We start from the raw sequence: 11,318 nt of genomic DNA on the forward strand, positions 1-11,318 counted from the left end.
CCCCCATTTCCTCCCCTTCCTCCCCCACCGCCATGCATTATCAGTTGGCATGCCCGGACAGTCCCCAAGTCCTGGTTCTCCATCTCCTAGGTTCCTGCTTATAACATTGTCAGTGGCAATCTGTTACTTGTTGCGTACACTGTGTAAAAAAAAAAAAAAAAAAAACAAAAAAAAAAAAAGAACAAAACTCTGGATATCTGAGTAAAGTTAAGTACATATACTGTTTAATTGCATACCAGTTGCATGCCATCTTTCATTCTCACCATCTCCTTTGTAACCTTTGTACTTTCTTTAACTGCATAATTAGTGAAACTTACAAAGAGTCAGTTTCAGGGCTTCTAAAACAGCCCTGAGCTATGTAGGTCTTGTCAATTTCAAGGTGACTCATTGGACTAATTAGAGGCATGAAGCAACACTGAGGAAGATAAGCTTTAATGGGCATGTCAACACATGAAATTAATTTGCGCCGGAGTTTATTGCTCCTGGGCACAGCATTTACAGATGTGCCAGGGACCACAGAATATTGAGCCAGGGCAGGCAAGCCTGCCAACCTGGGGCTGCTCCTGCCTGGCTCAACGTACTGCAGAGGGGGCTGGCTGGGGCACAAGCGTTCTATAGTACAGGGCTAGCAGGCAACCAGCTGTGCACTGTAACATCCTTGTGCCCTAGCCAGCCCATCACTGTCTGCACATGCATTGTGGTGGAGTAAATAACTCCACCATAGAATAGTACTTGTGTCGGGTAGTACTATCCTATGGCAGAGTTAAGTTGTTTACTCTGGCCTAATAGCACTGCTCGGGTAGTTGGTGACACTTTACTGTGGAGCTAATTAGGCAACTGTAGTGTCTCATGAAGGTGCACCCAGTGAAGTGCAGAAAACTTAACTAGACTGTTCTTATACTAATTGAACACATTTTGTTTTTTTTACATTGAGCCTGAGTAAATGCACAGCCTTTTTTCAGTCCCAGACTATGCATATAAATAAAGTATGCTATGTGTGTAATTCCTGAGCATGGTATATTTAGTACAGACATTGATCATGTATTTTCACACAAACCTCACAGCTTGGATGTTAGTACAAAGTGTACATTATTTTCAGATTCTTCTTGGCTTACTTCAGGGCATGGTACTTATTAGAACCAATGATTTGGGAAAAGATCAATGAGCCATTCTGAGACAGAGTATAAATGTCTTATGAGTAACCAGCAATAGTCATTTATACTCTTCCTCAGTGTTTGTAACAGCATTACAGTATAGGCATCACATTTTATTTCTCCTTTTAACAGTTAATTTTTGGTATTAATCCCCTCTCCAGTACTCTTTTCTAAAACTTTATAGCTAATCTGTGTATTAGGAATGTTAGCAGCCGTGTGTTCTTTGGGTCATGTGAAAGTATTATGTTAGCAGTGATTACTCTTCCTCTTTTAAAAGGTGCCAGTTTTAAATGCTGCTTTGTCTTATTCTGTGTTTCTCATTATAAAGATCTGAATGTTTCTCTCTCTTTCTCCCTAATTCTGCTTGTTTTTGCAGTTCACGCAGTTGAGAGTAAGTGACATATATATTAATATTACTTTTTCCGGTACTGTTCCCTGCAGAGTTAATTTCACTTATTTTCCTGCTATTCCCATAAATCCCCTGTGGGAGTTCCCATAGGGTATTGTCCTAGACCATAGGTTCTCAGCCTGGGATTTGCAAATTGGTTTCAAAAGGCTTAACCATTCTTTTTTCTTTTTTTTATGACTAGATTGGAGAAAGATTCCCAAACTTTCTTCTGTTGTAAATGGGCTCATGGTATAGAAAAAACTGAGAACTGCTGGCCTAGATTACTTTAATATTTCTGTGTTATGGACAGTATACTTGTGATTGTTTGGGGGTTTTTTTTATTCAGGTAGAATTATTGAATGAGGCGCATAGTTACATTTGGAAGGGTTGGGCTCAGTTTTTTAAGGATGGAAAGGAAGGTCATCTAGTTTGTACGCCTACATAGCACTGTCCAGAAAATTTTCTTCAGGTGTTCCTTTGGCAAGCCTTCTAGCATGTGACTGATCTGGAGTGGATCTTCTATCATGTTGTAAACCATGGAGTTTATTTTCAGGTTTTAAATTAAAACTGATTTATGTAGAAGTTGGTTTCTTCAGAGCTAAAAATCTAGGCTCTCGTGCTTGCCTGAGTGAGCTGATACATATGTTCTATGTTAGTTTTTGAGTAACTTGCACATAGCACGGAAAGATCTCGAACATACTTAAGTGCTTGTGGAGAGAGAATTGTATGACTTTTCATAATATCATGAAAATATTCTTTCTCTTAGTGTGGAAAAAGCCACCCTTGAACAGTTACTTGTTGACAGTTTCAAGAAGGAACCAATTGCCTTCTGGTAGACAAGGAAAAAGAGTCTTAAATCATGACTCCTTTAAGCAATATGGGAGAGTAGAATAGTGGGGGCCCATTCTGCCTCACCGCAGTATTGGGGTAGCTGGCTTAGATTCAGTATCCTAAACATCCCAGAGGCTGTACATTTTGCTGAATCCTGCAAGCTCTTAACAAATGACACTGATTTCTGTTGTGACTTCACAATCTGTTCTGCCTTGGTTTTTATTGGTTTATAGTCTCCACTGTAAATAATTTTGCGGTTCATTTTTTTCTGTAGAACAACCATGGCTACAGTATGGGCTAGTCTTGTACAAATTTCATGTTTATCACAAGATGAATCACTAGTAGAATTCTAAGCACCTTGGCTGATAATATGTGTACTGTATATGCTAATAAACCTTAGTTATAACAGTTTGGTGGACACGTGAAGTACTGTTTACATAACAGAGAAAGAGGTATGCTGTCTATATGTATTACTGAGAGAGAATATTAGGTTTTGGTGAAGCTAGATGTAGAAATGAGTGTCTTGAAGTCAGTAGGAAGTCATCCAAGAAGATATATTCAAAGGTCTACATTAAAGGTCAGGGCTGGACACAAACTTTTTAAGTATTAAGTAGAGGGATGATCACTTGAATGCACAGAATCTGAAGGCACAAAGTAACAAAAGGAGCTGGCCACGCTATGGGACATGCACCTCATCATTAATACTTGGGTTCACATTCTGATGCTGCTGGCTGTTAGTTGTGGTTATGACCTGACAGAATCACTGAATCTCTGTGCCTCAGTTACACCACCTGTAAAATGAGGTTACTGAAGTGTGCTTTGGTAGAGTGTTCTAAAATTTAAAGCTGAAGTGCAGTGTAAATGAGAAGTTGCCATTAAGGGTATTGATAGATGTAACATTTGTAGTGTTCTATAGTGATATAAACGTATTTATACCACTCTAAAATGTGAACGAACAAACATACATGTGGCGGAGCACCATTAGGATGCTTGCCACTTAGTGAGCTGCTGCAGGCTACAGGGACATGCCTGCAGGGTGAGCAGCAGGGAGACACCCCGCTGCCCCACTAGCCATTTTAAGAGGAAAGGTGTGTGCCTAGCACTTTAAGGCTGAGAACAGGCAACTGGCAGGTGCAGGCCAGTCCTGATGAGGCGGCCATTTTAGGTCCAGGCCTACAGGGCTGAGCCAGCAGTTTGCTGCAAGCAGCTGGAGAGCAACGACACCTGGCTGAGCTGCTGATGCTCTCACAACATAGTGATATAAGGGAGAAACTATTGGAGATGGCAGGAGGTTCCTGGGAGCCCAGTAGGTTCCTGAGTCCCTAGGGAAAGGCTTTGGGCCTAACATCTGGAGGCCTGCCTTGCAAAAAGAGGCTGAGAGCTTGCAGGCCTACGCAGAGGCCAAGCAAGTCCCTGATTAGAAGAGGCAGGGGTGAGGCCTGGGGCTCAGGTGAGCCCAGTGGAGAGCAGAGCCCTGTTATTAAGACTTCTGGGGCTCTAAGTAAACTCAGAATGAGAGGGCTATATGATGGGCCCAGGAGGGGTCTCCTGCTGTCTAAGGAGTTTGGCTGCTGTGGGCTCAGAGCACCCCAACTAGTCAATGCAAGAGGGCCAGGGCTAGAAGGCTGAAGGGCAATGTAGCCCAAGGCAAGAGGCAGGCCTGGGCCATGATGGGCTATCTGGTAGGGGTGTGCGAAGCAGGACCTATTTGATTCGGATTCAGATTCGGACTGAATCAGGAACAGTGATTCGATTCGTTGATTTGAATCACTGTCCGATTCAATTCAGGCGCATCTAAATCTGAAGATTTGATGCTGATTTGGAGAATCAGCAATTTGGACACAGACACAGCTTTAAATGTTTTTACTACATAACTCAAGGTACCAGCACGGCTTGCGAACACTACAATGCTGGGGCAGATGGAGTGTCCGACAGGAGTGCAGGGGGGGCCCTCCACGTGCTCAGCAGCAAACGCGGAAGTGGACCGGAAGTACTTCCAGTCCACTTCCGGGTGGGGGGGTGGCTCAGCGATCGGCCACAGGAGGACCCCGGTTGCTCCCCGAAACCTAGGAGGCACCAGTTGCTGAGCCAGGGTGGGGGAGGGGGCAGCACACTCCCCTGCAGACCTGGAAGTGGACTGAAAGTGCTTCTGGTCCACTTCCAGGTTTGCAGCTGAGCACGCTGGGGAGGCCCTCCAGGCTCCTGTGGGATGCTCCATGCGCCCCAGCATCGCAGCATTCACAAGCTGCCTGGTACCTAGAGGTATACAGAAAAAACATTTAAAGCTATGTCTATGTCCAAATCACTGAATCTATTCGGAGGGTTCCGATTCGATTTGGAGAGGTTAAAGGGTCCTCTGATTCAATTCAGATTCGGAGATTTGGTCACCGAGTCAGGTCAAATCTCTGCCAAATTGAATCAAGAACCAAAGCTTCACACAGTCTTACTATCTGGCACCCTGACTGTCCTTAAGGAGGCTGAAGGTCCCTTCAATGAGGGGCATCACTGTCTAGGGGAAGGAGGCTCAGCGAGACAGCAGGCCAAAAGAAGAACACATAGGTGAGGAGGAGATAAGACCAAGGCAGGTAGGCCTGCATTGATCCTGGGTAAGACCGAAAACTGCACCCTGCCAGGGATGGGTGGTTTGGTGGGGCTGTCCGTGTTGGGACAGTCCCTCAGAAATGCCAGGCCAGTTACCTTCCTGGTGAAAGGCGAGGAGGGGCACCTCAAAACCCCAGCCCCCACACCCAGGGACTGGCACAAGGACCCGTCACCTCTTCAGGCACCTGAGCCCCACAGGGGTGTAAGACCCTGGAGGCTTCAGAGCAGAGGGGGCGAGTGTGTTGAGACCCCAGAGCAGAGGGGGACAAGTATTGAGGCCCAGCTAAGTCTTTGGACGCCTGAGTCCACAAGTGGATTGTTCAGTGTGAAGGGTTGTAAGCCATTCCTACTTACCAGTGGCACAGATGAGGTCTACAGCATCAGCCCTTCAGACCATGTTTGATTACCCTTTTCAACACAAGAGCCAGCTACCACCAATGTTGCCTGCCCCATCTGCTTCTAGCAGATCTTCCTGGTACACCAGCAACTGGAAGAGAAGAGACATCTGTTTATTATTTGGGGCAAGCAAGAGAACAACCAAATTAGGTTGATCGCTGCCAAAATGTCTGCTTGGAGTCACAACTGGAGCTGACAACAGTACCACTCAGACCACAGTATACTGAAGCTCTGGTACAAGAGGGCCAGAGATGCCAGCTGTGTCTGTGTTGTCTGCAGAGTTGTGCATTCTTGTGTGGGATTGGGGTGGGATTCAGCATCGCTTCTCTGTGGACACCCCCTGCCTCTCACAAGGCATGGATGAATACTAACACTACCCTCGTCAAGGAAGCCCACACACAGCCAGTACCCCGATGACTCCGGAGCTGGCACAGGAAAGCAAAGGCCTTTCCAAGGATTCCCTGTTTCCCCTGGCTAGGGGGGAAATGGAGCTCTTTTTATCCTGCACTAAAGGAAAGTGAGATCAATGAGACAGACATCAAGACTGACAGGGAGCGGCCCAGGCCCTTCAGGTCCATGTTGTCAATGTTCTATCAGGCCATTCCACCACAGACTTGCTTCAGTGCAGTCACTGAATTGCAGTTGACACCCGCCTGCAGAAACTCCCCTTTTTGCCTGCTGCAGTGTTAGCAACACTGTCTTTGTCTCAGCCATCATGCAGTCCTCCCAGTACCTCAGACGTGTTTATCAAGATGCTTCCTGCAGACGTCCTGCCTCACTGCCCCAGGTTAAGTCTGAGTGTGCCATTCTACTTGTACATCGGTTAACAAAGGAACTTCTACCCCACAGCAGCAATGTGAGCACAGGAAGGACACCCCTCAACTGTGTCTATTTCCCTGGCACTCAGTCATCATGTATGGGATCTTCCCCTGATTCTCATCAATCGTCCTTCTTTCCATCTTCCAACCTAGGCAAGGAGGGACCAGTTCTGATGGATTGTGTAATGGAGATGTGTCTGTATTGGAGATAATGCTGCCATTGTACAGTGGCTCCCTGGCCATTCCCCTTCAGTTGACAAGTGGTTATCGTAATTGCACACTTCACATGGACCCGTCATAGTTTGTTCTTCCCTTCTACAATTCAGAGTCATCTGCCAGGGCCATGTCTTCCAGTAAAGTACAGTGATGTGCTGCCTAGCACAGACAGACAGCTCCTGCCTCTAGTGCAGGGTCACATTTGCAAAACAGAAGGATTCCTGGAAAAATAGGCAAGGACTTTCAGGGCTCCACCCCTCCATAACACTTGAATGGCCCTAAAGCATTTTGTGTCCCTGACCCAGTGAAAGGGCTTACAGGAAAACCCTGGTAAATCCCTCCAGAAGGGAAGTCTTTAGGAAGGACCCAGGGGAGTACCTGGGGCAGAACCTAGGGAATGGCATCACAGGAGAACGGCTTAGCGCAATATCCAGGACCTGAGGAGCATAGGGCATTTTGAGCTTACCCTGCTAAGAGCTGGCTGGTGGAATGAGAGAGCTGACAGGGTGGCCTTGCAACTTGTGTTCAGGAGTTCTTCATCTTACCCCCACCTATAGTCACAGGTGGCCACAGTCCCTCCCCCAAGCCCCTACACCTACTCCCCAGTCAATATTCCCAAGAGTTCAGGGGACCCATGCGCCCTTCTTTCTTATTGCTAAGACCCTGTTGTTCACTGAGAACTCAGATAATTGGACACACAGGCAGAAGATACCCCTCACTTGAGTGAGGTAGGCTCATTTGAGCCCAACACTGAGCATAGGGCCATGATCCCATGGTCCTCTGTTCTTGAGGGCTATTAGCTGAACACCCCATCTTCCTTAGGTGTTCTGTGAAAGGTGTGGATTATGGGCCTCCACAGGAGTAATGCCTTTACCCCTTCAAACTCCCTCCATAAGCACCTTTCCTTCCTTTTGGGTTGGCTTGGAGTTTTTGGGGGTTTTTTGTTCTTTGTTTTTAGAAAGTGTATTATTTTTGGTTGCCTGTTTACTGATACCTGTTCTTGTTAAGAAGTGTCATTTTTCATAGCTGGGTCAGGAAAGCCTTAGGCAAAAGTTGTTTTTGGTGACGTGGCCAGTGAAGCCATTTCTGGTTAAAAAGCATAAAACAAAAATCAACAAGCCAGACCTTCCCTCCTCACCACTCTGTGCAGTTGTAGACCCTGCTCCTCCCTTTGTTGTCCCTAAAACAGAGGCCCCCTGTTCCATTCTTTGTTCTCTTTCCTTCCCATGGTCCACTTGACACTGCCACCCCACCTCTCCTGCATCAGCGGGAGCCACACAAGAGTTCATTTTCAATTGACAGTGTTTAACAGAAGGCACTGGTTTTAAAAAAAAAGATTTGGGTGAAAGTGCACATGTTCAACATGTGTCCCCTTTTTTACTCAATCTTCCCTCTCCCCTTTGTCCCACAGTCTCTGGAAGTGATTTGCAAGGTATCCCTCACAAGTACACCTTGGTGGTTGCTGTCATTGGGGTGCTCAACCCCCCAAGGCACTGGACTCGCCTGCCTGTCACTGTTTTTACTGCCTGGGCCTCCAGAACAGGCTTCCACTTAGTCTCACAGATATTATTGTTTATTTTATCTATTTTTAGATTTATATCCCATCCTCTCCAGAGCAACTTACAGTAAACCAGTGGGGGGTCAACCTTTTTGGCAGATTTGCCACAAACTAGCCATGCACACTCCCTGAATGCCACTTCAGTTCCCTTTCCTCTGTGCAAACTGCTGCTCTGCTTTCTGCTTCCTGCCCTATCTCCTACTGTGCTGTCTGTCCCCTCCTTGATCTGCAGCATGCTGCTCACAGATGCTGCCTGTGCCACATGCAGCGTACCTACTACAGGTTGACCACCCCTGTAATAAACAGACATCCCTTGTAGAGAGGATTCCCCAAATAACATCCGAAGGACTATAGCTTCTTCTCTTCCCCAACCATTGCATCCCCGCCCAAACCCCCACACAAGCAAACCCTTCCCCCAGTCCCAGCTATGAATCCCAGCTACCACTTGCATCCAAATACAAGAAACTTTTTCCATGCCTCTATTCCCTACCAGCCCACTCACCGAATCCAAAGGGAGATCCCTCACCCAATATCTCCAAGCCTGCACCACCCCCCCCCCCCCCCCGCTACAGGGGCATTGTGGCTGTCACCCTTCCACACCCCCGAAAGAAAACATGCACACAACTCCTCTCCCACCTGTCCAACAAACTCATTACCAAATTCCAAAATAACATAAAAAAAAATACCTTGATCATTGCCAAATGCACTCTTAAATGGTGCTCTAGAGCAGTCCTCACCTAGAGAGGCTTGCTGGCTTTGTAGGGCCTGCAGGCTGGCTGGGTCCTTCTTCTGCCTTTGGGTGACCAAATGGTACCTTGGCTGGGCCCCAAAACCTCTCCCTGAAGGAGCAGTTCTTCAGCCTGATGTCAGGACACAGATGGAAAGGATGAAGTGGGGCATGTAGCTTTGCCAAGATCTGGGTGGACACCCCTCCCCCCCCCCAATCCAGTGCACTTTGAGGTGCCCACATGCGCACTCCACAGACATGAAACAACTGCTGAGATGGTAATTCAACAGTTCCTGCTTGGCATCCCTGTGGGTGCAGGGATCCCTTAATCGGCCAGAGGTGCAGTGGGTGAGCTGGGCCCTCAGTTAATGGTCAGTCACTATTACAGTAGAGAGTCAGGTGTGTCAGAGCAGTGCTCCAGGTGTCAGAGGTTTTCCAGAAGTGTGGTATAGCCTATACTAGAGAAATTTTCAGTTGAAGCTGTACAGGAAGCTTTAAGTCCCCCTTGGTATAACCGTGACTTGCAAGAGTCCAAGAATACAGTCTCTGATCTTCAAATAGTCACAAACTATTTCATATATATATATTTTTTTTTCAAATAGAAATATATTAGCTTGTTCTTCTATGCCATGTACCCATATGTAGCATTTAGTAGTACTGGGCTCTCCTTGGTGGTATATTAGACTGCTACCTTTCTGGGTCATCCGTAACCTACTCTTCCTTGATCTCTCACTGTTTCCCTATCTGTTGCCCGTTTTTACTGTCTACAGCGCACCTTCCTTTAGACAGGATCCTTATTTGGCCTGGAAAATAGGCTAAATATAAACAACAAATGCATCTGTTAGCATAAGCTCTGTTACTTAAAGTCTGCTTAGAGAGGTTCTTAGCTTAAAGTAAAAGAAGAATAAGTTTGTATTTCTTTAGAAGCAAAGATCCCTCTCATCCTCTCCAACAACCTTTTGTGTTGTTCTCTTAGACTGCTTTCTTGTGCAGGTGTCCATCTCTCCAAAGAAGGCCAGTCAGGCTTTTGTTTCAAGGACTCTCCTCTTAGTAGCACTACCCTACCCCAAACCCAGTTCCACTAGACCTTGCATTCCTATCTGTATTTAGCATAGGTCTTGGGTGAGGAAGAGTGAATGGTAGCAGGGTGGAATTGCTTTATTCATGGGCCATTAATACCCATTCAGTTTCAGGAAAAGGTATCTATATCTATCTCCTGTATTGCTTACCAGCACATGATAACTAAACAGCATTTTTCTCACTTGAATCGTCAACAGAGTTTTAGAAGTCAGATGCACAAATCCTATTTTGTCATACAGAGTTGCATGCAAATAATATATATGAAAATTGCAGACTAGACTATAATTAGAATACTATAGATGGAAGTATTTACAATTAAATTGCAACCGTAACTATCTCATGTACATCTTAATTAGTGCTTCTTACTGTAAGTACACTAGTATTAGTTTAGGTTGTAGCCGTGTTAGTCTAAGGACATAGGCAGACAAGGTTCCTTGGGTGAATCTGATATCTTTTATTAGGTTGGTCTAATAAAAGATATCAAATTCACCCAAGGAACCTTGTCTGCCTAGTATTAGTTTGATATATTTATTCAGCAAATTGTATATTTTATATAATTTGATGGTGAATTCACTTTTCAATTTATTTGTACACTTTCAGTCACAATTAACTTTATAATTTCCAAATTAACAGCAAATATGTATTTAGATACAGATTCTTAATCATCAAAGAAATAGCTTAACAATATTTTAAAGATATTACTTCTAAAAGTTGGAAAAAGTAATATTTAACTTTATCAGAAAAAAATTTAGAAAGGTTGAAAAAACCAATTGGCTGTGTTTTATTTTAAGAGTCATAATCAAATGGTCATTCTAAAATATTGCATTAATAAAACATTATTAAGATTGCCCATGCCCACTAATGTCTATTTATTATGATACAGTTTTTGATTACATGATGATCTGCTATTTTTCCTCAGTTCACTGAACAGCATCCTGTTCAAGGGATGGTTTAGGTTTGTGTGATCAATTAATTATTCTCCTTTGGACACCTACCTCTTTCATCTAAAGTTTTATGTGAAGTAGGTGAACGTAGAAAGATGCAAAGTATTTTAAAATGGTAAATAATAAACAAGAGAAGTGGGCCTCATTGCTTCCTCTGCCTATGTGATATTGGGCAACCTGCGTAAACCAACATTTTACATGTGAGCACTACTAATGTGTTCCTAATTTTTTGGTGCTGGGCACAAATGATTTAACCTTCCTCTAGAATCTAAATCAAAGGCAATAAGAAGGAAGATGGTGGGCCAGGTTTCAACCTTTTGGTCTGAAGTTTTACATTTCCAGCCTTCACTTTATATAAATTTAGATTTTTACGTTTAATAAGTTTTAAATTGACACAGATTTGTAGGAACATGTTAGTAAAAATGCATATTTGTTCAAATTATGCGTTGTTAAACAAAAGTAAAAAATAGCCAGTTAGTTTAAACTAGTGGTGCTCAGTCTATAGCTCACAGACCAGATCCAGCTCCCAAAGTGACTGAAACTGGCGCATAGCACAGGGGGCAACAGCAACTAGCACAGCACAGCCCCTTCCCTGCCCTGAACCT

At 44.7% G+C, this 11,318-nt stretch overlaps 1 protein-coding gene across 12 annotated transcripts in view; it reads left to right on the forward strand.

The window, feature by feature from the left end:
* The window catches only part of ERGIC3 (ERGIC and golgi 3), a 70,263-nt gene that overhangs the window by 25,378 nt on the left and 33,567 nt on the right, over window positions 1-11,318 (forward strand). For 2 of the 12 annotated variants that reach the window (XM_025215725.1, XM_025215730.1), the window contains exon 8: window positions 1,531-1,545. The exons of the other annotated variants lie outside the window; for them this stretch is intronic. In XM_025215725.1, the coding sequence (XP_025071510.1) occupies window positions 1,531-1,545 (15 nt within the window). The remainder of the gene's footprint in view (window positions 1-1,530; window positions 1,546-11,318) is intronic. 12 annotated transcript variants of the gene reach the window in all.

This window comes from Alligator sinensis, unplaced genomic scaffold (assembly GCF_000455745.1).
Source record: "Alligator sinensis unplaced genomic scaffold, ASM45574v1 scaffold705_1, whole genome shotgun sequence".
Classification (NCBI taxonomy): domain Eukaryota; kingdom Metazoa; phylum Chordata; order Crocodylia; family Alligatoridae; genus Alligator; species Alligator sinensis.